A 22,923-nucleotide genomic window follows, 5' to 3' on the forward strand; every position below is an offset into this window, starting at 1 on the left:
TACTATGCAAGTCAATGGCTACAAGCAACTGTTTTGGTTACCAACATTCATTTTTTGTGTTCAGCAGAAGAAAGAAATTCTTACGGGTTTGGAACAACACGAGGGTGAGTAAATGATGACAGAATTTTCATTTTTGGGTGAACTAACCCTATAAGGGGGAAAAAAAGTTATATTACATTTACAGTTATTCATTTAGCAGATGCTTTTATCCAAAGCGACTTACAATTTGGGGAATACATCAAGCGATTCATCTTAAAGAGGCAAACAGACACAAGAAATGCTCGTAATACCAAGTTTCAAGCATTGTTCGAATATTAAAGTTCAAATATTAAATATAAAAATATTAAATATATTTAAAAATATGCACACAAAAAAAGACCAAAATATATATTGCCAAAATATGTTTCAAATATATTTACTTAAAATATATTTTGCTATATTTACCAATAGATTTTGTCCATTTTTAAAATCTTTTTGAATATATACAGTGGGTACGGAAAGTATTCAGACCCCCTTAAATTTTTCACTCTTTGTTATATTGCAGCCATTTGCTAAAATCATTTAAGTAAATTTTTTTTCCTCATTAATGTACACACAGCACCCCATATTGACAGAAAAACACAGAATTGTTGACATCTTTGCAGATTTATTAAAAAAGAAAAACTGAAAAATGCTCAGTATTTAGTAGAAGCACCCATTTGATCTAATACAGCCATGAGTCTTTTTAGGAAAGATGCAACAAGTTTTTCACACATGGATTTGGGGATCCTCTGCCATTCCTCCTTGCAAATCCTCTCCAGTTCTGTCAGGTTGGACGGTAAACGTTGGTGGACAGCCATTTTTAGGTCTCTCCAGAGATGCTCAATTGGGTTTAAGTCAGGGCTCTGGCCGGGCCATTCAAGAACAGTCACAGAGTTGTTGTGAAGCCACTCCTTCGTTATTTTAGCTGTGTGCTTAGGGTCATTGTCTTGTTGGAAGGTAAACCTTAGTTCCAGTCTGAGGTCCTGAGCACTCTGGAGAAGGTTTTCGCCCAGGATATCCCTGTACTTGGCCGCATTCATCTTTCCCTCGATTGCAACCAGTCGTCCTGTCCCTGCAGCTGAAAAACACCCCCACAGCATGATGCTGCCACCACCATGCTTCACTGTTGGGACTGTATTGGACAGGTGCCTGGTTTTCTCCACACATACCGCTTAGAATTAAGGCCAAAAAGTTCTATCTTGGTCTCATCAGACCAGAGAATCTTATTTCTCACCATCTTGGAGTCCTTCAGGTGTTTTTTTAGCAAACTCCATGCGGGCTTTCATGTGTCTTGAACTGAGGAGAGGCTTCCGTCGGGCCACTCTGCCATAAAGCCCCGACTGGTGGAGGGCTGCAGTGATGGTTGACTTTCTACAACTTTCTCCCATCTCCCGACTGCATCTCTGGAGCTCAGCCACAGTGATCTTTGGGTTCTTCTTTACCTCTCTCACCAAGGCTCTTCTCCCCCGATAGCTCAGTTTGGCCGGACGGCCAGCTCTAGGAAGGGTTCTGGCCGTCCCAAACGTCTTCCATTTAAGGATTATGGAGGCCACCGTGCTCTTAGGAACCTTAAGTGCAGCAGAAATTTTTCTGTAACCTTGGCCAGATCTGTGCCTTGCCACAATTCTGTCTCTGAGCTCTTCAGGCAATTCCTTTGACCTCATGATTCTCATTTGCTCTGACATGCACTGTGAGCTGTAAGGTCTTATATAGACAGGTGTGTGGCTTTCCTAATCAAGTCCAATCAGTATAATCAAACACAGCTGGACTCAAATGAAGGTGTATAAATAAAATCATATATATATATATATATATATAAAATCAGAAATGTTTGTTGAGCAGCAAATCAGCATATTAGAATGATTTCTGAAGATCATGTGACACTGAAGACTGGAGTAATGATGCTGAAAATTCAGATTTGATCACAGGAATAAATGTAATATTACTGTTTTTGCTGTATTTTGGATCAAAAACATAAAAATATACTATTAAACAGTAGTGTGTATGTGTGTGTATATATACAAACACACACACAAAAAACCTAAAAATATATTTGTAAAGACATCCATACATTGGCATTTTTTTAGTTTACTAAAACTATAAATGAGCATATTTTTAGTTAAATCAGTTACAGTAAAAAGTAGCATGTGGTTCATTATACATAGTAATTGTTATTTTACTCAGTATGTTCAAAACACTATATAGTGCATATATAGGTATAAATACACATTTAAAAAATAATTTTGTAAAGATATTCATACATTGGCATTTTTGTTAGAAAAATTAGTTTTTTATTTTTACAAAAGTCATTTAAAGCATTGAAGCAGAAGTTTAAAGTAGAAGTGTAAAGCAGTGCAGAAAGTACTGGTTAGAGTAACTGTGTCGGTTGTTCATTCAGACACATTCCATCCTACAAACTAAACATCAACACATGATTACCTGAATCTGAAGTATACTGTACTTAGCATGCTGCTGAGAAAGCATGCAAAAAATGCCACAAAATATATGTAGTGAGCGTAGTATGTGTGCAGACGGGTGCATGTAAACAACACGAGCCCTTTGATCTGTAATGAGCACATGCACGCTAAATACCTGCTACGGCTCGGTGACGCCAGTTACTGCGTTACTCAAACCACAGCATCAGAATCACACTGAAATGTCAATTATGACACTGAAAAAGCAAGCAATGAAAGAAAATTAACTGAGACGAATGACTGTTTAATGTGTGATGGGAATACGAATAACATCGCAAATAACAAAAGGCAAAAAAATCGTACAAAAGCATCAATAAAACTATTGAAATATTACTTAAAGACAAAAATACAATGAAATTGCAATCTAGAAAGTACTAATTTGGTGCAGTCCTGATGTTATACTATATGTGTGCGCGAAAGTCATTATATATTAGAGTCAGAGATGCTGTAATAATAAATAAATTGGACATTTATTTTAATAAAATTAATTGGATTTTATGGAAAGGCAATTTCTGCAGAGACCAGCAGCAATAAGAAATGTTTTATACTGTGATGGACAAATTATACGTCATCAGTTGTGGTCCACGACCACAATTGAGGGCACTTTGCTTTTATACCAAATGAAAACACCGGAAACGTATCCCATTTTCAAGAAGAATCGAGTGCGGTTTCGAATACAGCTTTCAAATCATGCAAACAAAATGAACGCTGATGTCAAAGCAACTTTGGTCAACATGTGAAAGTGGCATTCATAAGGCACTGTAGTGTTTTGCACAGATCAGGACACTTGAAAATGAACAAAGAAGGGATTTTCTCCAGAAAACGAAATACTACCAAATAGAAACATTTATATACATTAGCTTGTCTTTCAGCAACTCGTGCATTAACGAGTTTTGCATTCAAAACACATGCAACACGTGCAAACATTACTTACACACGCACACTGACACACAGAAGTACATTCAAACATGTATAAATACAGTATGTATGAATCAGAAGAGAGAGTAGAAAAACAGGACAGAGTGAAATCTATAATCCAAGGCATCAGAAACGGGTGCAGGTGCATTTTGGAGGTAGATAGCAGAGCTTCAGAAGAACAGGGTTGTGTGTTGGTTTGGTGGAGGCACAGGAAGATGACAGATTGCTTAACTTTTGATGGAGAGAATTTGGCTTCATATGTAGGAGGCTCTCCAGGACTCCTGTGGAATCATTTTAAGCAACCATGTCCCTCGAAATGAGCTTGAAAGTGTGTTTTGGTTCAGACGAAAATCATGGAGTAAGACGGACACCGGCAGTCCTCAGTGAATGACTCTCGAACCCACGACCCAGAGCAACCCGGAGCTGATGCGGCGGACCAGAAGGTTCTAGTGGAAGAGACATTGATGTCAAAAACCTCAAGTTCAGGAGCTGGAGTTATAAAAATCTTCTTATGAAAGAAGTTAAGATAAATTCTAAAAAGTGCAGTTCCTGAAAAGCTCATAAACACATTAACTTCATCTCTAGAGCTGCTCTGAGAGTCACTTCATTAATATTTTAGTGTTTCATTTGAGAAAAACTATCATCATATCATAGACACACAGAAGCTTAAAGGTCTTCACAGCAACCGGAAAAAAAATTAAAACCTTATTTTTTGTGGAATAATCACACCATTTTTCCCCATGTTTTAATTTTAACAGTAAATCTCTGTTGTGCAGCATTTTGTTTGCAAAAAAATGTAAATAAATCAAAATAAACAAAGAAAGAGTTTAAAATTCTAATTTGATTAAAACTTAAAAGATAAATTCATGTTTTATGCCTTCATTTAATTACCAGAAAAATAAAAATACACAACACAGAATTTCTGAAAAAAATAAAATAAATTTCATAGGCCCTAATATTGTAAACAAATTAATTCATTTAGTTGTTTTTATGAATTATATTAATTAGACATACTTTTGATTATTAAAATGTAATTAAACCAGAATAATTCAAATGGAAAACACAGAATTTGGTAAAAAATAAATAAATAATAATAATAATAATAATATAAAAATAATAATAATAATTAAACATTTAAAACAAAACACAGAATTTCAGTAAAATTTGAGGAAGAAATCAAATAGATTTCATGGGGCGTTAAAATTTTTATTTTTGTTTTCATAGGGATTTAAAAATTATTTTTTTTGTTAAACTTATAATAAATAGCTGTTAAATTGTATAAGTTTCATGACTTCAATTAATTAGGCATGCTTTTTGAATAATAAAATGTTATTTAAATATTAAAACGCAGTCCAGAAACAGAATAAAATGGAATCCAGAAAAAAATAAATGTAAACAGATTTCATAGGCCCCTCCATACCGTTACAAGCGCCCACACTATTTTCACTGTGACTGGAGTCCAGACCATTTTCTAATAACCTCATTTTCTAGGTTATTTCTGAAGAATTTCATTGTTAGGAATGTTTTGTAATTTTTAGCGTATGCATGTACTTTACACGTACCTGATGTTCTGCATCCCGTCGCCACGGCAGCGGTTATCGGTCGTCATGGCGTCGCTCTGACATTCTACGCATACGGATCGTTCGCGAACCAAGCCGGCGCTCCACAGTTTCACCTTACACGCAGCGCTCGCCTGCTTCACACGCATCTGCACGCAGTAACTGCAGACAGACAGACAGATTTCAGACCAAAATAACATCTGCAGACTAAATTTAAAGCATTATTCACTGAGAATCTTGCAAACTCACCACTCATGATATGAGCAAAGATGTTTGGTTTAGGGCTGTCAAAATGGCTGAAAAACTAAATTCAAATTTTTTACTTAAATATTATCAATAGTCGAATTATATTCGAATTTAAAAGGCATAATTACAGTTAGGAGGGGGGGGAGAGCTTTTGGCCACAAGAGGGCGCATCGAGCAAAATATTATGCACGTTTCTTCAAAGCATAATAAAATAACACTAAGGAACTGTCTGTATGGTATTTTGATGTCATACACCGATCGGTCTGCACACGCAAACAAAGCCAAAACCTAGATATTTTAGGCAATATAGAAATCCTGGCCAGGACGCGTCCTGGGAAAATGGCACGTATGGTCACCCTACACTGTATGAAACTGTATGCTTGATGATGAATGAACACTGAATTGTGCTTTTATTTCCACTAGGACTTTCTGCAGGCTGTATAAAGTTAAAGGTCAGTCTTCCCACGCTGGATTTCATTAGTTTGATGTGTTATGCCTGTGTGGCGTCCTTTCCTCCTCTGGGATGGGGAAAACCGCCATAAAGTCTTCAGACATGTTTTTTAAAAGTTTAACTTGCATTCATTTTACATGGCTTTCTAAACATGCGGCTGGCTCTTTTGTGCGAGACGCGAGTGCAACGGTGATAGATGTCCCTCTAGTGAACGGCTTGGTTTCGGTTTTGACATACAACATCTTCCCCGCATTGATTGTTCTCTTTTTCTGCAATATTTTGAATGAACAGCGTAGCAGCGCCGCATCTAGTGGCTTCAACTGGATAGGCTAACAAAAGCATTAAAATGCAACGACACTTACATTGTCGTCACATTTCGTGCGCCACTGATAAGGCTGCCTGATGCACACCTAAACTTCGAATGCAACGTTTTTGCATTCAGATGTGGATTTTTATTTTAAATTCGACGAATATTCAAAATTCGAAAAAAAATTTGACAGCCCTAGATTGGTTGCACACTGTATTAGGGTGACCATACGTGCCATTTTCCCAGGACGCGTCCTGGCCAGGATTTCTAAGACTACTTTTAAGGAGCTTTACAGCCTAAGTGTCCATTCAATTTCACTGTGCACATTTCTCTGTTACATAAGGTGATAAATAATTTCAACAGAAAAATTAAAATCATAATGGCTTTAGAATGAATTGAGGGTAAATGATGACAGGATTTTCATTTTTGGGTGAATTATCCCTTTAAAGTCATGTGAAATGCAAGGAGCGACAGATCTTTTCTTTTCTTTTTTCTTTTTTTTTAATGAAACAGGTGGATGAATCGTTCACAATAAGATCTATAATATCCATTTGGAAAATATAAACGTGTTTTTTCATTTCATGCTGACTTTTTACATATCGACCTGTACATACAGACACAATAATCTAAAGTATGTCCAGCAAGTATGTTATTTTCGGCGAAAGGATAAAAAATAAATATGAATAAAAAGGGTGATTGCGACTTTTTATCTCACAATTCAGTCTTTTTTTGAGAAAAGTCAGAATTTAGAGACAAACTCAGAATTGTGAGAAAGTCAAAATTCTGAGTTTATATCTTGCAATTCTGTTTTTGTTTTAAGTAAAAAATATAATTGCAACTTTTTATCTAACAATTCTGACTTTTTTTGTTCATATCTTGCATTTATATCACACAGTTCTGAGTTTATATCTTGCAATTCTGTTTTTGTTTTAAGTAAAAAATATAATTGCAACTTTTTATCTAACAATTCTGACTTTTTTTGTTCATATCTTGCATTTATATCACACAGTTCTGAGTTTATATCTCACATCTCACAGTTTATATTTTGCAGTCCTGAGTTTTCTTACCTTACAAGACAAACTCAGAATTGTGAGAAAGTCAAAATTCTGAGTTTATATCTTGCAATTCTGTTTTTGTTTTAAGTAAAAAATATAATTGCAACTTTTTATCTAACAATTCTGACTTTTTTTGTTCATATCTTGCGTTTATATCACACAGAGATATCTCACATCTCACAGTTTATATTTTGCAGTCCTGAGTTTTCTTCTCAGAATTGCGGGAAAAAAAAAGTCTGAATTGTGAGATAAAAAGTCTGTAAGCATTATATTTGGATAATGTTGAGTAAAAACACCCATATATCAGGTCTATTTGACTGAAACTATGATTAAAGATCATTTCATTAATCCTAATAAACAGCTTCATATTCATCTTGTTCTCATTATGCCGTAAATCTAGACAACACTTGATATTTAGGCTCCTGTCGCAACCTTTTGCTAGAAGACAGGAAGGTCTTTGATCACTGTTTGAATTATCTGTTAATGTAGCTGCATTCGTCCTGCTTTCTAGAACATCCCGCCGCTCTCACCTCTTCTTTTCCTCCTTCATAAGCATGTGCGGCCGTCTCCAGGGGTCCTTAAAGTTCCGCTTGAATGAGTCAGGCAGGATTTTGGCCACCTCTGAAGAGGAGGAAGAGATCAAGATAATGAAAGAGAGCAAATTAAACTCCTCCGGAGACGAAACGCAGCACCTGAGCACAAAACAAACACACTCACGAACCCCACATGCATACAGCAGTGTGCTTCATGCTTCACCCTTAAAACAGTTTTTAAACCTGCATACAGTATTTCTCATTCTTCTACTAAACAGTAGTTTTTTATGGAAGCCTGTTTCTGCCACTGAATAAAAAATACAAAAAGATAACTGGGACTTTATCTCACAATACTGACTTTTTTATCTTACACTTGCGAGATATAAAGTCAGAATTGCAAGTTATAAAGTCCAATTCTGATGGGGAAAAAAGACTGATTTTTTCTTACAAATGTGAGTTTATATCTTACAGTTCTGACTTCACAACTCGCAATTACTGTACGTGTATATAAGATATAAACTTGCAATTCTGAGAAAGTCAGTTGTGAGGTTTAAACTTATTTCTCAGAATTGCATGTTTAAATCTCGCAATTCTGATTTGTAATTCAGAATTGCATTACACAGAATTGTATTTTTTTATTTATTTCTTTACCTATTTATTTTTCAGTGGCAAAAATGGGCTTCCATAGTTTTTATAAGCTCATATTTGAGAGGCATGTTCATGGCATATTTGCTTATGGTACAATGCAATGCTATTAACAACATGATCTGCAAAGACATGAAAGGGTGACTAATAATGGTGCAAAACTTAAGCACCTAAAATACAATGATGGGGGGGGGGGAACAATGGACATGTTGTCAACTAACAAGAAATATTTGCAGTCTTTTGTGTGTGCTCAAATGTCTTACTATGAGATTTCAGCTAAAATGAAAACAGTGCAGCTCGCAGCTGCGCTCAAACACACAGAGCTAGTAAAATACGTCTCTTCAGGCGACTAAGGTGGAATGATTTAGTGGAATGATTTATAATGTGATACTGATGTGGAAATTCACATGCACTGACATTGACTCCAGTCCTATAAACAAACACACATTTTTCATTCCCTCTTTATCTCACCCTGGATCTCACACACACAGAGAGACACTAAAAACCGAGTGAGCTTCCTACACAGACAGCATTTTAAGAGATTATATGCATGCTGCCAATGCAAAGCCCTTTTATAAAATTAGGTGGTATAATTCTACTTCTTTTAAGATAAGCCAATTTTTGAAGCTGCATTGCACAGCATGCATCCTTCATAGAGAAGCCAATCCCAGTCTAAATCTTGCAAAATCTTTCATATATTTTTTCTGCATGAGTGTTTCTAATACAGCGGTTGAGGGAGTGATGGCAAATTTGACTCCTTTCTCCCTCTAATTTTTTCTTCTTCTTTGGGAACGTCATAGATATACCATTGTGGGTTTTGTTATTTTGCTATTGGAGCACACTTGAAAAAAAAAAATTATATTTGTTGTCCTTTCCATTCGCCACTATAGAATTTTATCCAACTATGATGACTTCTGTTTCTGAGAAACCTAGATATGTAAAAAAAGTCCACTGCAGTTAGGATGCTGCCTTAGAAGTGTGCTGCCTATGTAGACGGCAAGATTTAACAGAGCTAGTATGTATATTACCTTTAGCTGCACTGCAGGTCTCGGTGTGTGCGAGACACCCGCGGCGCTGTTTGAGGTCGGGACAGGGCGTACCTCCGTTGCGTGGGGGCGTGGCTACCTGTCGGCTTCGCTCTGTAGTCCCCGCCCCACATACGGACGAACACGGAGACCAGGGACCCCACTGCCGGACCTCACAGTCTATAGCTGCTGAGAGGAAAACAAGAGACAGAAGCAAATGCTTTCTTTAATGCAAACATAAAAATCATTCACATGCATTAAATTATCATGAGTAAAGCGAGCATTTTAAGACGTTAAACCTTTATAACTCTGTAAATCTGGGTTTTATTGCTGTTTACAAGCCTGTTTGACCCTCAGAACAGTAAATTCTGCTTTTTGCAGATTTATTGGTCTAAGGATATAAATAGATTTAAAGAAAAACAGTGATTCAGACACACAAATAAAATAATTCTCATGCATTCAGTTATCAGGAGTGAAACAAGCGCATAAAAAGCAGTAATATTAAAGTACATTCATACCGAAAATAAATGCTTCGGCTGAATAAGAAAATAAACCAATAGTTTGCATCAATCTTTTTTGAGTTGATGACAAGTTCTAATTAAACTGTTCGACCAACAAACTACATTGAGTTCAAGGGACTTAATTTGTCGCAAATTTTTAATTTGATTGCTCATAAAAATTACATTTTAATATGCCTCTGGTCTAGGGATGCAGCGATTAACCGGTTTCGTGATTAACCGCGCTTTAAAATGTCACGGTTAATTAATCGTAAAGGTTCCGCTAAACCGAGTGTTTCTGTTACACGGAACGGAACTGTTGCAGCTTGCGCAAAACGAAAAAAGTTACACTAGCGGTGCACCAGCTTAAAATGACGTGCTTATCAGAGGCACGGAGGCTACTACATGCATTAGATGAGAAATACTGTCATGGATGTTTACAGAGCAGAGGTCACCTTTTTTAATTCCAGTGGGAGAGATGGACTTTTGTTTGTCTTTTGTTTATTATTATTTTGTGCTGTATTGTTGGTTACTGTGTTATTTCTGTTTCAAAAGCCAGCAATAAATAACACTTTAATATCTAAAGAGTGTTCATGTGATTTTATACATTAGTAATGTTGGGAAATTAGTAAATGCATAATAATCGTCATAATCGTAAAACCGTGATTATTCCTCAGACAATAATTGTACCAACAAAATCTATAAACGTTGCATCCCTACTCTGGTCATGGAGCATGAGTGTTGTGTAATGTGTAATGATGCCTACAAAAACTTCAACATAAACTCTTGTAAATGTCAAACATGACAGCAGTAAACACTTATTTTACTAAAAAAATAAAATAAATAACACTTAATTTTAACATTCATTCTCTTCAAAATGCAAAACATGTTTGGAACTAGAAATCCATTGCCCAGTTTCCAAAGTCAAAGACAATTTCATTAAGTTTTCATTTCAGTTTGAATTACACAAAATATTAAGTTTGATCAACATTATTGTCAACAGAACTCATCAAAATAATGTTTGCAACTTAAAAGTTTTAATAAATAAATAAGTTTTTATTTTGTAACTGCATTTAATTATGTTGTGGTAACAGGTCCCCTGAATATCTGTTTAGAGTGCAGGTGAAGAATGCATGAACACCGATCACATTCGAGTTTGCAATCACGCAGCTGTGTGCAGTGACATCATACACACCCTCAAACTACACACAAACAGAGAAGAAAGCAAACGCCGCTGAGTCTGGATCACAATAACACAGCTGCTCTCTCATGTGGGCTTCAGAGGAACCGAGATCCCCGACAGTTTCACGTGGGCTACACACTCCAAAATGTTTGTAAACTCAGCTAGTGATTTCTGTGGCGCATCCTAAAGTGTCTGAGTGTTTGTGATCCTGTATTCAAGAGTACGAGTAAACATTTAGGGTCTTTGGTTTCCTCAGTACTGCTTCTACACGTCAAGTTAAAGTTCTACACCAAGTTAAAGCTCTCAAAGCAGCTTTTCACCAACTAGGAGAAGTCAAATGTCTTGGTTGTCTCTCAGGTTCTCGATTAGAAATTAGTGAAAATTGTTATAAAGGAAATCATATACCAATTTTTTCAGTGTATCATTAATCCAGCTAAATTAAGACAGTAATGGAGTGTTGTTAGACTGAATAATCACATACATACAACACTGGCTACTGTACAGCATGTTCCCAAAAAGCATGTAGCCTAATGCATTTGGTGCATGTGTTTGTGGTGTAATTTGGCATTCTACTTGAGCTTTAGAGTAAATCTTTAGGATTAACCCCCTGTATATGTAACATATGCTCACGTTATCCACCAGAACATGCAAACCACACGAACACAGCTGGCGTGCACACATGCAATCAGGTACTGTATGTGCGCATGCACACGTCGCACACACACACACACACACAGATCTCACAGAGCACATGCAGACTGCAGCTGTAAACCATATCAAAGCTCTGATGCATGAAATACTGGGCCAATATTAAACAGAACTGAAGTGCACACATGTGCTACACTCAAAGAGCAAATAAAACGAAGATAAACTCAAAACAACTCAAATTCACAATTATAATAAACCAATGCATGTGTGTTTGATCTGGACTGATGTGCACTCTATTTGTTGAGACCCTATAAAACTTTCTAAATCTGGTTTTTATTGCTGTTTACAGACCTGTTTGACCCTCAGAGCAGTAAATGCTGGTTTTCACACTGCTGTAAGTATTCAAATGGATTTAAAGAAAAAAAGTGATTCAAAATAGAACCCAAAGCCAATTTAAAGTTGTATGACCAAACCCTCCTGGCCCTACACTGAAAAAAATTACTTTCTTCTTCAGTATTTTTGTCTTGTTTTTGTTTTTTTTACTTCTTAAACATTCTTAAATCAAGATACATTAACGTGAGGAACAAAATGACCAGAAATGGTCAGAAAACAAGACGTAATATATTAAGTCAAAATTAATATAAAATTTTTTTAAAAATCTGCCAATGAGGTCTGAAAATAATCTTGTTTTCCGTTTAAATTAAGTTACAAGACGTAATATATTAAGTCAAAATTAATATACATTTTTTTTTTTAAATCTGCCAATGAGGTCTGAAAATAATCTTGTTTTCCGTTTAAATTAAGTTTATTTTTCTAATGCTACTGGCAAACATCTTTTCCTTGTTTTAAAGCATAAACTCACTTTTTTTTTTCTTCGAAAAAACAAGACTTAATCTTAAGTCGTTACCTTGATTTTAAGAGTGTTTAGAAATTTATACTGGAAAAGAAGCCAAAAATACTAAGAAACCCATTTTTTGCAGTGCACAGACTTACGTAAACCACATAAAACCTGTACAACAATGCATGTAAAATCTTTAAGTGCACATCCTAAAATCTATCACTGAAAGTGAACATATTATATAATTATGTCAATTATATGGATCCTTTTTTTCCAACCCGTTTTATGGACATTATTGTAATGATTCACTTGCCAAACCTAGATTTCACAAAGCAAAGGTTTGACAAAGCAAAACTAAAATCATGCTGAAGTAGTAGCTAGCGTACATGCATCCCTGGTTGGGAATCACTGCTTTATTTCATTTATTGTCGTTCTCTCGTTGACCTCACGGCTTGTGTGTTCTCATTCTATTCTTCCACACCAGAGTGACACATCTCAACAATGAACGCAAACACACTCACAAACACACACCTACAAACAAAGGCCCTGTCAAATTCCCCACATTCCCCTGCATTAGTTCTGCAGATATGCCTTGCATCCCGTTCCCAGACAAACCTCCCCTCGCTCGCACCGTCATCGGTGGTCCAAAGGGCCCAACAGAATTTTAATCTTACTCACGCACTCCTGGGTCACCAAAGGTCACAAGTGTTCTGATCAGGTGACCTGCTTACCAACAATGTCTTAATTGTAGTATTATGTATGTGTAAATCTGGATTGTTCAGAGTCAGACATGGTTCCTTCTTAAACAAATACGGAGCCAAATGGTTTATGACATTCGGTTCCATTAACAGGTATTGAACGTCTGCGTTCTTCAGTCATCATACTAAAACACTTTGTGAATCTATTAGATCTGAAGCACATGAGGATTTATGCGAGTTTGCTGAAATGAAACGAGAGAGAAAACAATACAAATAATCTTACTGTTGCAACATCGTTACTGATTGCACACAACAAACATGATGAGTGAATTATGAACTAATGATGTGTTGTTTGTGATTTGGCTCTATGAAAGCCATTTTTTCTTTTATTTATTTATTTTTTGTTAAATTAATGCAAGGCTGAACAATAGGATGTTTTTTTTTCGCCACATGCACTCCATACGTCTGAATGTTGTGTTGATTTTTCATACACACATACAAGACATTGTTACACATTTTCACTGTAATTATGCAACTATACATGTTGGATGGTGCTGTTTTGGATGTTATAATTAATTTTTATATGGCGCACAGTGTTCCATTTTGATTGTGATTTGTTTGGAATGGTTTGTGTTTTGGATAGTTCAATATAAAATAAATGAAACATTTAAAGTGTTAGATGTTTTTACATAGTTTAATAAAGATTTTATACCAAACATAAGTAAATTTGAGATTATAAGTATACACATTTCAATCGTAGATCAAACCAATTATATTTGGCTGAATTATAAAAGCCAGAAGTGGTACTAAATGAACAGTCATTTGGGAGTCGAAAGAGTTGCTTCTTATTGCTTAACTGAGTCAAATCGTTTGACTCACTAAAAAAAGCCAAAATACCCATTACTATTATGAAATAATGACTCTTTGGTTCTTTTTAATGAATCTGTGTAAAAGAATGAAGTACTAAAAGAGTCCTCCATAGAATCATTAATGAACCAGAACCAGTAAAATGAATCTGAATTAGAAGCAGAACTGTTCATTTATTACAATTACAATTCCTGCCAAAATTGTGGAGGAAAAGAATACAGGAATCTCTAGAATATTTCATTGCCATACAAAAATCTAGAATCCATAATAATGCTTCTTCCCGTGCAAAAGTCTATTTCCTGTGGTCTCTCACATCAAAATCCACACACATATTTGTTTAGAGTTGTTTTGGCTTGTAAATGCTGCTTGATCTGTGCAGATTTCTCTCCTGATTCAGACCAGACCAATTTTTCACTGGAGGAAGCGTTATTATGGACTTTTATTTCGGCCTGAAGCAATGGTTTGAAGTTAAAAACGTCTTTATGGATTTGTTTCTTACAAACACGCAGCTTTTCACTTCTCAGGACATTAACTGATGGACTGGAGTGCTGTGGATTACTTGTGGATTACTGTGATGTTTTTATCAGCTGTTTGGACTCTCATTCTGACGGCACCCATTCACTGCAGAGCATCCATTGCTGAGACACTGATGCAATGCTACATTTCTCCAAATCTGATGAAGAAACAAACATTTTTGGGTGAACTACTCCCTTTGGATCGTTTTGAAGAGCCAAAGAATCACACCTCCTCACACATTCACAGATGGAGCAGCTCTTCTGAGTCTTAATTAACGTTAGGCCCAACAGAAGATGATGTGGGAGGACAGAGAGGAACCGGAGGAGCAACATGTGGTTTTCCTCAAGACCAACACATTCATGAAATGTGCGTGTGTCAGGTAACACACAACATGTGCACCAGACTGTTCCCGTTCAGTGTTCATGCATGCTCTTATTCGCTCTCACAGCACACGGGTGTTTATGAGGGCCACCAAACCCACGGCAGATATTCCTCAGCATTCCTCACTTTCAGGAATCTGTCACAGAGACAAAAAAAGCTCCGTCCTGAGAGACGTCAGACAGACTCACGTCAACACACTAACCTCACAGCAAAGACAGAGTCGTGTAAACAGCATCTTTCACCATCCATCAGTGTTCAAAACCAACTCAACAAACGCTGAAATCTTAAAAATGCTTGCAGAATGAAAGTCTCTTAAGGGTTATGATGTGAAGCAGACTGTATAAAAAACATCTTAAGCACTTTAAAGGTGTCAACTTGTTTTGACTTTGATTGAATCTTCAGAGTTTGTAAGGAAATCCTGAGGCAGAATTTACATTCGGTTGTACTTCATGCAGATCTGCTCACCTCCATTAGCTGCACTAATGACGCTGTGTGTTTAACATGCCATGCACTCACGTTTGGACAGTATTCACGTTTAACATCTACAGCGTCCGGTCCGGTGGGGCCACTGTCTGACAGATGACTGGGATTTTGGCTAAAATGCTTGTATACATTATAAAGATGATGCCTGAATCTAGTGGTGGGTGGTATGACCTACATCTTATATCAAGGAACAAACCTTTTAAGTTAAAATTAAATTTTAACATTTTAATTTTAGAAAATATATATACAGGCTATATTTTATGTTTACAAATATGTATTTAATTTTTTAAAATATATTTTATTATATATATTTTATACATAAAACACAGCCTATATAATGGTTTTCATATTTAACCCAAATATAACCTTGAACTAGTGCCTATTCTTGAATAATCCAGTGAAATACTTATTATTATTATTATTACTACTACTATTATTAATTATTATTATTTACTTAATTTTTATTTGATATATTTAGCCATTTATTTATTTATTTATGATGGACTTAAACCTAAGATGGGTATATTTGTAGCAAATGCATGAAAAGTCTGACATCAATGCTTCACATTGCTCAGTGTAAATGTTATAGCCCTGTAATGGTTAAAACATTTCAACTGTTGGGCAATATATAACCCTCCAGTATACAGTCATTCTGCTGTAGTAATATAGTTAATTTGTGGTTCAGACTGTAACTGTAAATGACCCAGAGCCTTGAACAACATCATCTAAAGTCAGACAACAGCCAAGACCGGGAACAATTACTGGGAACATCAAGAGCAGATTATTAGATGAAACCTGCTCCAGGGTACACTCTTAAAAATAAAGGTGCTTCAAAAGATTCTTCACAGCGATGCCATAGAAGAACCATTTTTGGTTCCACAAAGAACCATTCAGTCAAAGGTTCTTTAAAGAACTATCTCTTTCTTACCTTTTTATAAATAGACCGGGAACAATTACTGGGAACATCAAGAGCAGATTATTAGATGAAACCTGCTCCAGGGTACAAGAGAGAGAGAAAGAAATGGGTTTCTGCTCCATTCCTGTTCTTCTCTCTATTTCTGCACTTGGTTAAAACTGGGTGTTTGTTCACTCCATGTTGCTGATGTGACATCCTTCTTCGTGAAATGGGCAATATATATCCTGAATAATCAGAGATGTTTTATTAGCCTCTGATTAAACGTCCGTAGCGAAAATGGTGTTAGATTTGGTACAGTATATTTGATTTGGTACAGTTCAAACTGTCCATTTCAATAAATCAATTAAAAAATGTTCATTTAAGATTTTGCATGCCTTTTTTTTTTTTTTTGTAATTCTTCATGAAATGGGCAATATATATCCTGAATATTCACAATACTAGTAATGACAGAGATGTTTTATTAGCCTCTGATTTAAACGTCCGTAGCGAAAATGGTGTTAGATTTGGTACAGTATATTTGATTTGGTACAGTTCAAACTGTCCATTTCAATAAATCAATTAAAAAATGTTCATGTAAGACTTTGCATGCCTTTTTTTTTTTGTAATGTTAAATTATAAAATTTTTCGAACTAATGTTTTATTGTGAATATGAGATTGATCTCTGAAGGGTTTATGAGCACTGAACGGCCGCTGACGTCCTGGAGCTTGCGTCTCCGAAAACGAAGATGTCATTTTTATTAACAAACCGCATATTTGAAGTCCAAACAAGTACATTTTTGCATAAAAAAACTCTTAAAACTACATTCCGTGACACAAAACAGTATTATTTTTAAAATTATAGTGGATTTTAAAAACAGGAATGGTTTTACAGGTGGAGGCCACTGACATTGTGTTCCCTACTCATCTTTTCTGACTGTTTTTCACTAGTTTTGCATTTGGCTAGGGTCAGTGTCACTACTGGTAGCATGAGGCGATACCTGGACCCTACAGAGGTTGCACAGGCAGTCCAACTCCTCCAGGATGGCACATCAATACGTGCCATTGCCAGAAGGTTTGCTGTGTCTCCCAGCACAGTCTCAAGAGCATGGAGGAGATTTCAGAAGACAGGCAGTTAGTTACTCTAGGAGAGCTGGACAGGGTCGTAGAAGGTCCTTAACCCATCAGCAGGACCGGTATCTGCTCCTTTGTGCAAGGATGAGGAACAGGATGAGCACTGCTAGAGCCCTACAAAATTGCCATTAAACACCAGAATTGGCAGGCCTGCACTGGCACCATGTGCTTTTCACAGATGAGAGCAGGTTCACCCTGAGCACTTGTGACAGACGTGAAAGGGTCTGGAGAAGCCGTGGAGAACGTTATGCTGCCTGTAACATCGTTCAGCATGACCGGTTTGGTGGTGGAGATGCTCTTTTTTTTTTTTTTACAGCAAAAGCAAATGGTGACCATGACTTTTAAGCTTCAAAAAGAAACATAAAAGCATCATAACAGTTGTTCATATGACGTTTGCACTATATTTCCAAATTCCTTAAGTCATATGATGCTTTGTGTGAGGAATAAGCCCAAGTTTAAGATTTTATTCACTGATAAATCCTGTTCAAATCGTAATACAATTAAGCAAGAATCATTTTGTTTGAAAAAACATTCAGTAAAAATGATTTAAAAGGACAGTTCACCCAAAAATTCGCCATTATGTACTCGCCCTCATATCGTTCCAAACCTGTGACACTTTCTTTCTTCTGTGTAACATGTTTGTAACCAAAACAGTTTCAGTATGCATTGACTTTTTACATTTTTTTGTCGGATGATGAGAATGTTTGGTTACCAACATTCTTCAAAATATCATTAAAGAATTAAAGACATTTTAAAAAATCATTTGATTTGTGCACTACATTCCAAATCTTCCAAAGTTGTATTTAACAGGATAGTCCACTAACCATTATGTTTCGGTTCCCATTGACTTCCATTATATAGACAGAAAATACAATGGAAGTCTATGGGAACTGACACTGAGGTTTGGAATGACTGATGATTTTATATACATATTTGTTAATCTGCATGTCACGTGACCGATGAACTGACATGTGAAGGTGTCATTAAATTATTGAAATATTAACTTAAAATTTCAGAGTAAATTTCAAGTAAATATTTTGTGTCAACAAGGTTTGGCTGACAAAAATTTATAATAATAATAACTATAATTACAATAATTACAAATACAGCCAAGGTATACAAAAGAATAAGCAAAAAAATACATAATAAAATTTAAATAAATTAAAATCAAATGATTTAAGTTAAATAAAAACATTTAAAACATTCTTATTTTTCAAACATAAAACTGTTTTTAGATATTGTCTTTAAACTGAACGGAACTCTGAAACCGTTCTAAAAACAAAGGCTTATTTCACCTGTATTTACATTTATGTGTAATAAACAGAAGTAACAGATTAAGGTTACACTTTTAAGGTGTCCTTGTTACAGTGTAATTAATATACATTTAAGTTCGGAGTAATATGTGACTCTGGAGCACAGAACTAGTCATAAGTAGCACAGGTATATTTGTAGCAATAGCCAACAATACATTGTATAGGTAAAAATTATCGATTTTTCTTTTATGCCAAAAATCATTAGGATATTAAGTAAAGATCATGTTCCATGAAGATATACATAATAATAAAATGATAGAAGTTAAATAAAAACATTTAAAACATTCTTATTTTTCAAACATAAAATTGTTTTTAACAATCTTTAAACTGAACGGAACTCTGAAACAGTTCTAAAAACAAAGGCTTATTTCACCTGTATTTACATTTATGTGTAATAAACAGAAGTAACAGATTAAGGTTACACTTTAAGGTGTCCTTGTTACAGTGTAATTAATATACATTTAAGTTCGGAGTAATATGTGACCCTGCAGCACAAAAGCAGTCTTAAGTCGCTGGGGTATATTCGTAGCAATAGCCAACAATACATTGTATGGGTCAAAATTATAGATTTTTCTTTTATGCCAAAAATCATTAGGGTATTAAGTAAAGATCAAGTTCCGTTAAGATATTTTGTAAATTTCCTACCGTAAACATATCAAAATGTACATTTTGATTAGTAATATGCATTGCTAAGAACTTCATTTGGACAACTTTAAAGATGATTTTCTTAATTTTTTTTTTTTTTTGCACCCTCAGATTCCAGATTTTCTAATAGTTGTATCTCGGCCAAATATTGTCCTATCCTAACAAACCATACATCAATGGAAAGCTTATTTATTCATCTTTCAGATGATGTATAAATCTCAATTTCAAAAAATTGACCCTTACGACTGATTTTGTGGTCCATGGTCACATATTTATTAACTACATGTAGGCATACTTACTATATGGTTAGGGTTAGGATTTGGCTTTGATTTACTTGCATGTAATTATGCATAATTTATTGTTATCATAGTAAGTACATGTATCGTGTAACAAAAGCACCTTAAAATAAAGTGTTACCCAGATTAATTAGATGATATTCCTTATGATAAGACATGTCATAGGGGAAAAAAACGAATAAATTTTTTTTTCATAAGTTCTAACCGACGCCCGTTAATCAGAGCGGCGTGACGTCACGCCAGCAGCGGCAGGTTCACGTATTTTCCCGCGGTTTATAACGGACTCACCTGAGATGTGGCACGCGGTCTGATAATCGTCGCAGCAGTCGCCGCTCCTCAGGCAGTACGTGTCGCAGTAACACACGCTTCTCCTCGCGCTCCTCTCCACGCACTCGTTATTCCGTCCCGGACAGCATCTCGGCGCCGGTCTGTCCGCGCATCCCGCCTCGCACGCGCCGCACGCGCACATCACGAGCGCGATCGCCGCACAAACGCGCGTTAAACCCGGCGTTATCATCATCATCATCATCACGACGCCTCACAGAACGTCTCCGGGGTCGCTCTGATACGAAAGATGCCGCTTTAAAGAAGTTTCTCGCAAATCCGAGCACTTTCAGACGCAGCGAAGGAGAGCGGAGCGTCCCGTCAGCAGCATCGCTGAACTTCATCTGAAGGCGCGCGGAGTGACGCTCACTGACGCAGCGCCGCCCGCAGGACGCATGCGCAATCACACCGCAGCTTTCAGTTTAACAAAACAATGATTCAATAATATACCTTTTTTAAATGAATACCCTATAAGTGTGTGTATATAAACATATTTAGATTTCTATTCAACATTTTCATTCACACATACAAACATACATTTTATATTTATGATGTGATTTTATAAAGTGATTAAATGTGCAGTATGTTATCAAATATATGATATTATTCGATAAAAATATATGTTAATATAATAAAATATTATATATATATATATGATGCTATTATACTATTATATATGATACTATTTTTATGAAGTGATATGAAAATAGCATTATTTTGTCATTATTATTATTGATTATTGCATTATTTAGTCTGTCAGTTGATTTTACATTCAGCATCTCATGTTTTGTGAATCAATGGCTTTTCATGTACTAGATCATATATTACTACACCAGTGTTTTAAATTAATTGTTATTATTAATAATTGTTATTATTAATTATTTCATTTGGTATTATTAAGAGGAAATATTTGCTCAATAGAATTTATTTTTAGGGATTTTTATTAACTTTATGATGGCATTTTTGAACAAAAACAAAAAATGTGTTGTGTAAGGCCCGTTCACACCAAGCACGATAACTATAAAGATAACGATAAAGATATAGTTCTAAAAATCGTTCTCAATATTAAAGAATAGCATAGTTCACACCACAACTATAACGATAACGATACAGAGGAACGATATCGTTGTGATCACTTTCAAAACTGTTTTTTTTCCAGCTGATGAACGATAAAACACTGACAGCCAATCAGAATCCATCCTGCTATAACGAGCTCAAGAATTTAAAGCGGCAGACGCATAAAAGTCTTAGATCTTTGAGTTCAGCTCATGAAAAATGGGGGCAAAAACAAAAGTGTTGCGTTTATAATTTTGTTCAGTGTAGTTATCTTGATAGTTATCGTTCTTGGTGTGAACGGGACTTTAATACTTAATGTCATGTCAAATACTTAAATAGAATAAAATAACATTGAGATTATCAATATGGGTTTTAAACCCATATTTATAAATATATTTATAAATAGTTTAAATATAATAACTGTGTGTGTGTATATATATATATATATGTATACACACACACACATACAAATCTGGTTTCTAAACCCATAAAGAGTTCTAAAATAGATTATCACAAGTATACCAAATGTTGATGCAAAAACATGAATTCACTTCGGCTGTATTTTTTGCACTACATTCTAAATATCTGGATGTATTTGTTACGTTCAGGTGGCATCTTGCACCAAACCCTGTTTCATTTCTGTCTCTGGTTCTGAAACCCAACAAACTCGAGAACACACTTCATTCCTGCAGTGAAGACATCTCAGACGTGCAGGATCTGACCTGAGATCAGCACTCTGAGCTGTTCTTACACAACATCTGCTAGTGGTTCCTCAGCTCGCTTTGGGTGATGGACGTGATAATTATGATTATGAAATCCCCCTCACATCTGACGCTGAGACAGCCGCTAATTCATGCCACGGAGTCAGTCTGTCTGACGGATATTCACAACAAACACTGTGAAAAAATGACAAAAATCTGATAGAACACTTAATAGAGAACAGATTCAAACAGTGTATTTGTACAGCCGAAGCATTTGCTGCGAGTCTGCGCACAATGAAAACTGTGTAAAAATAAGAGTGCAAATAGAGTTCACAAGTATGAGTAACAATATTAGAATAACAAATAGTAAGATAACAACAAAGAAACAATATATATATATTTTCTTACTCAGAACTTTTTTTCTTGTTTTGTAGTGTAAATATGTAAATATAAATCAAACTACATTTACTTGAGATTAAAAATGACTTAAGATATTAGGCCCTGTTTTCTTAGAAATTAAAACAAAAGATGGGGTGTTTTTCTAACAATGGGGTCAGGAAAATAAACTTATTTCAAATTAAATTAAATATTTATAATAAACAATAAATTATTGATCCACTTAACGCCTTTGGCAGTCTTTTTTCCCCCTTTCTAAGCATAAAGCTCCCGTAATTTTGATTGATTTCTCTGACAAAACAAGTCATTTTGCTTCTCAAGAAAATGCATCTTGATTCAAGAATCTTTAGATATTTGTACTAAAGAAATACTAAAGAACTTTTAGAGAAGTTGCAAACAGAAACTTGAACAAAAACCCCTGAACACAAAACAGCAAAGCAAATGCAGTCCGTGTGTTAATGTGAGCCGCTGGTAACAATATTAAGAAAAAATGCATTTTAAAAAACTAAAATAAAGGGGGAAAGTAACATTAGAGTGTTATTTTAGTATTTGTGATATACTATCATAATTACAATCACGATTTACTATAATTTACTATTATAGTTAATAACTTACAATTTTTTAATTATATTTTTTATTTTATTTTTTTATTTTATATTTTCTGTTTTTAGTATTTTTTTTATCATTTTTGTTGTTTTATTTTATATACTGTATATATATTTTAAATATATGTGTATATTAATTTCTAATATATTAATAGTTACCTTAGTACTTAAAGTTAAAATAAACAAAAATGATAAATGTCTCCATGGCAACTAGCT

General features: G+C 35.2%; 1 protein-coding gene across 2 annotated transcripts; it reads right to left on the minus strand.

The window, feature by feature from the left end:
* Nucleotides 1-2,294: 2,294 nt before the first annotated feature.
* On the minus strand, nt 2,295-20,277 carry LOC107754395 (somatomedin-B and thrombospondin type-1 domain-containing protein-like). 2 transcript variants are annotated; one of them, XM_016570811.1, is made up of 5 exons: nt 19,914-20,277; nt 9,238-9,420; nt 7,562-7,652; nt 4,976-5,134; nt 2,295-3,859 (listed from the first exon to the last, which is right to left on the minus strand). In XM_016570811.1, the coding sequence occupies exons 1-5, from the start codon at nt 20,152-20,154 to the stop codon at nt 3,754-3,756; spliced, it is 780 nt and encodes a 259-aa protein (XP_016426297.1). In that variant the 5' UTR covers nt 20,155-20,277; the 3' UTR covers nt 2,295-3,753. The 2 variants fall into 2 exon arrangements, with proteins under 2 accessions (XP_016426297.1, XP_016426296.1); XM_016570810.1 differs by having other exon boundaries at nt 9,238-9,423.
* Nucleotides 20,278-22,923: the final 2,646 nt, after the last annotated feature.

This window comes from Sinocyclocheilus rhinocerous, unplaced genomic scaffold, assembly GCF_001515625.1.
Source record: "Sinocyclocheilus rhinocerous isolate Xijiao unplaced genomic scaffold, SAMN03320098_v1.1 scaffold1223, whole genome shotgun sequence".
NCBI classification, from domain to species: Eukaryota; Metazoa; Chordata; class Actinopteri; order Cypriniformes; family Cyprinidae; genus Sinocyclocheilus; species Sinocyclocheilus rhinocerous.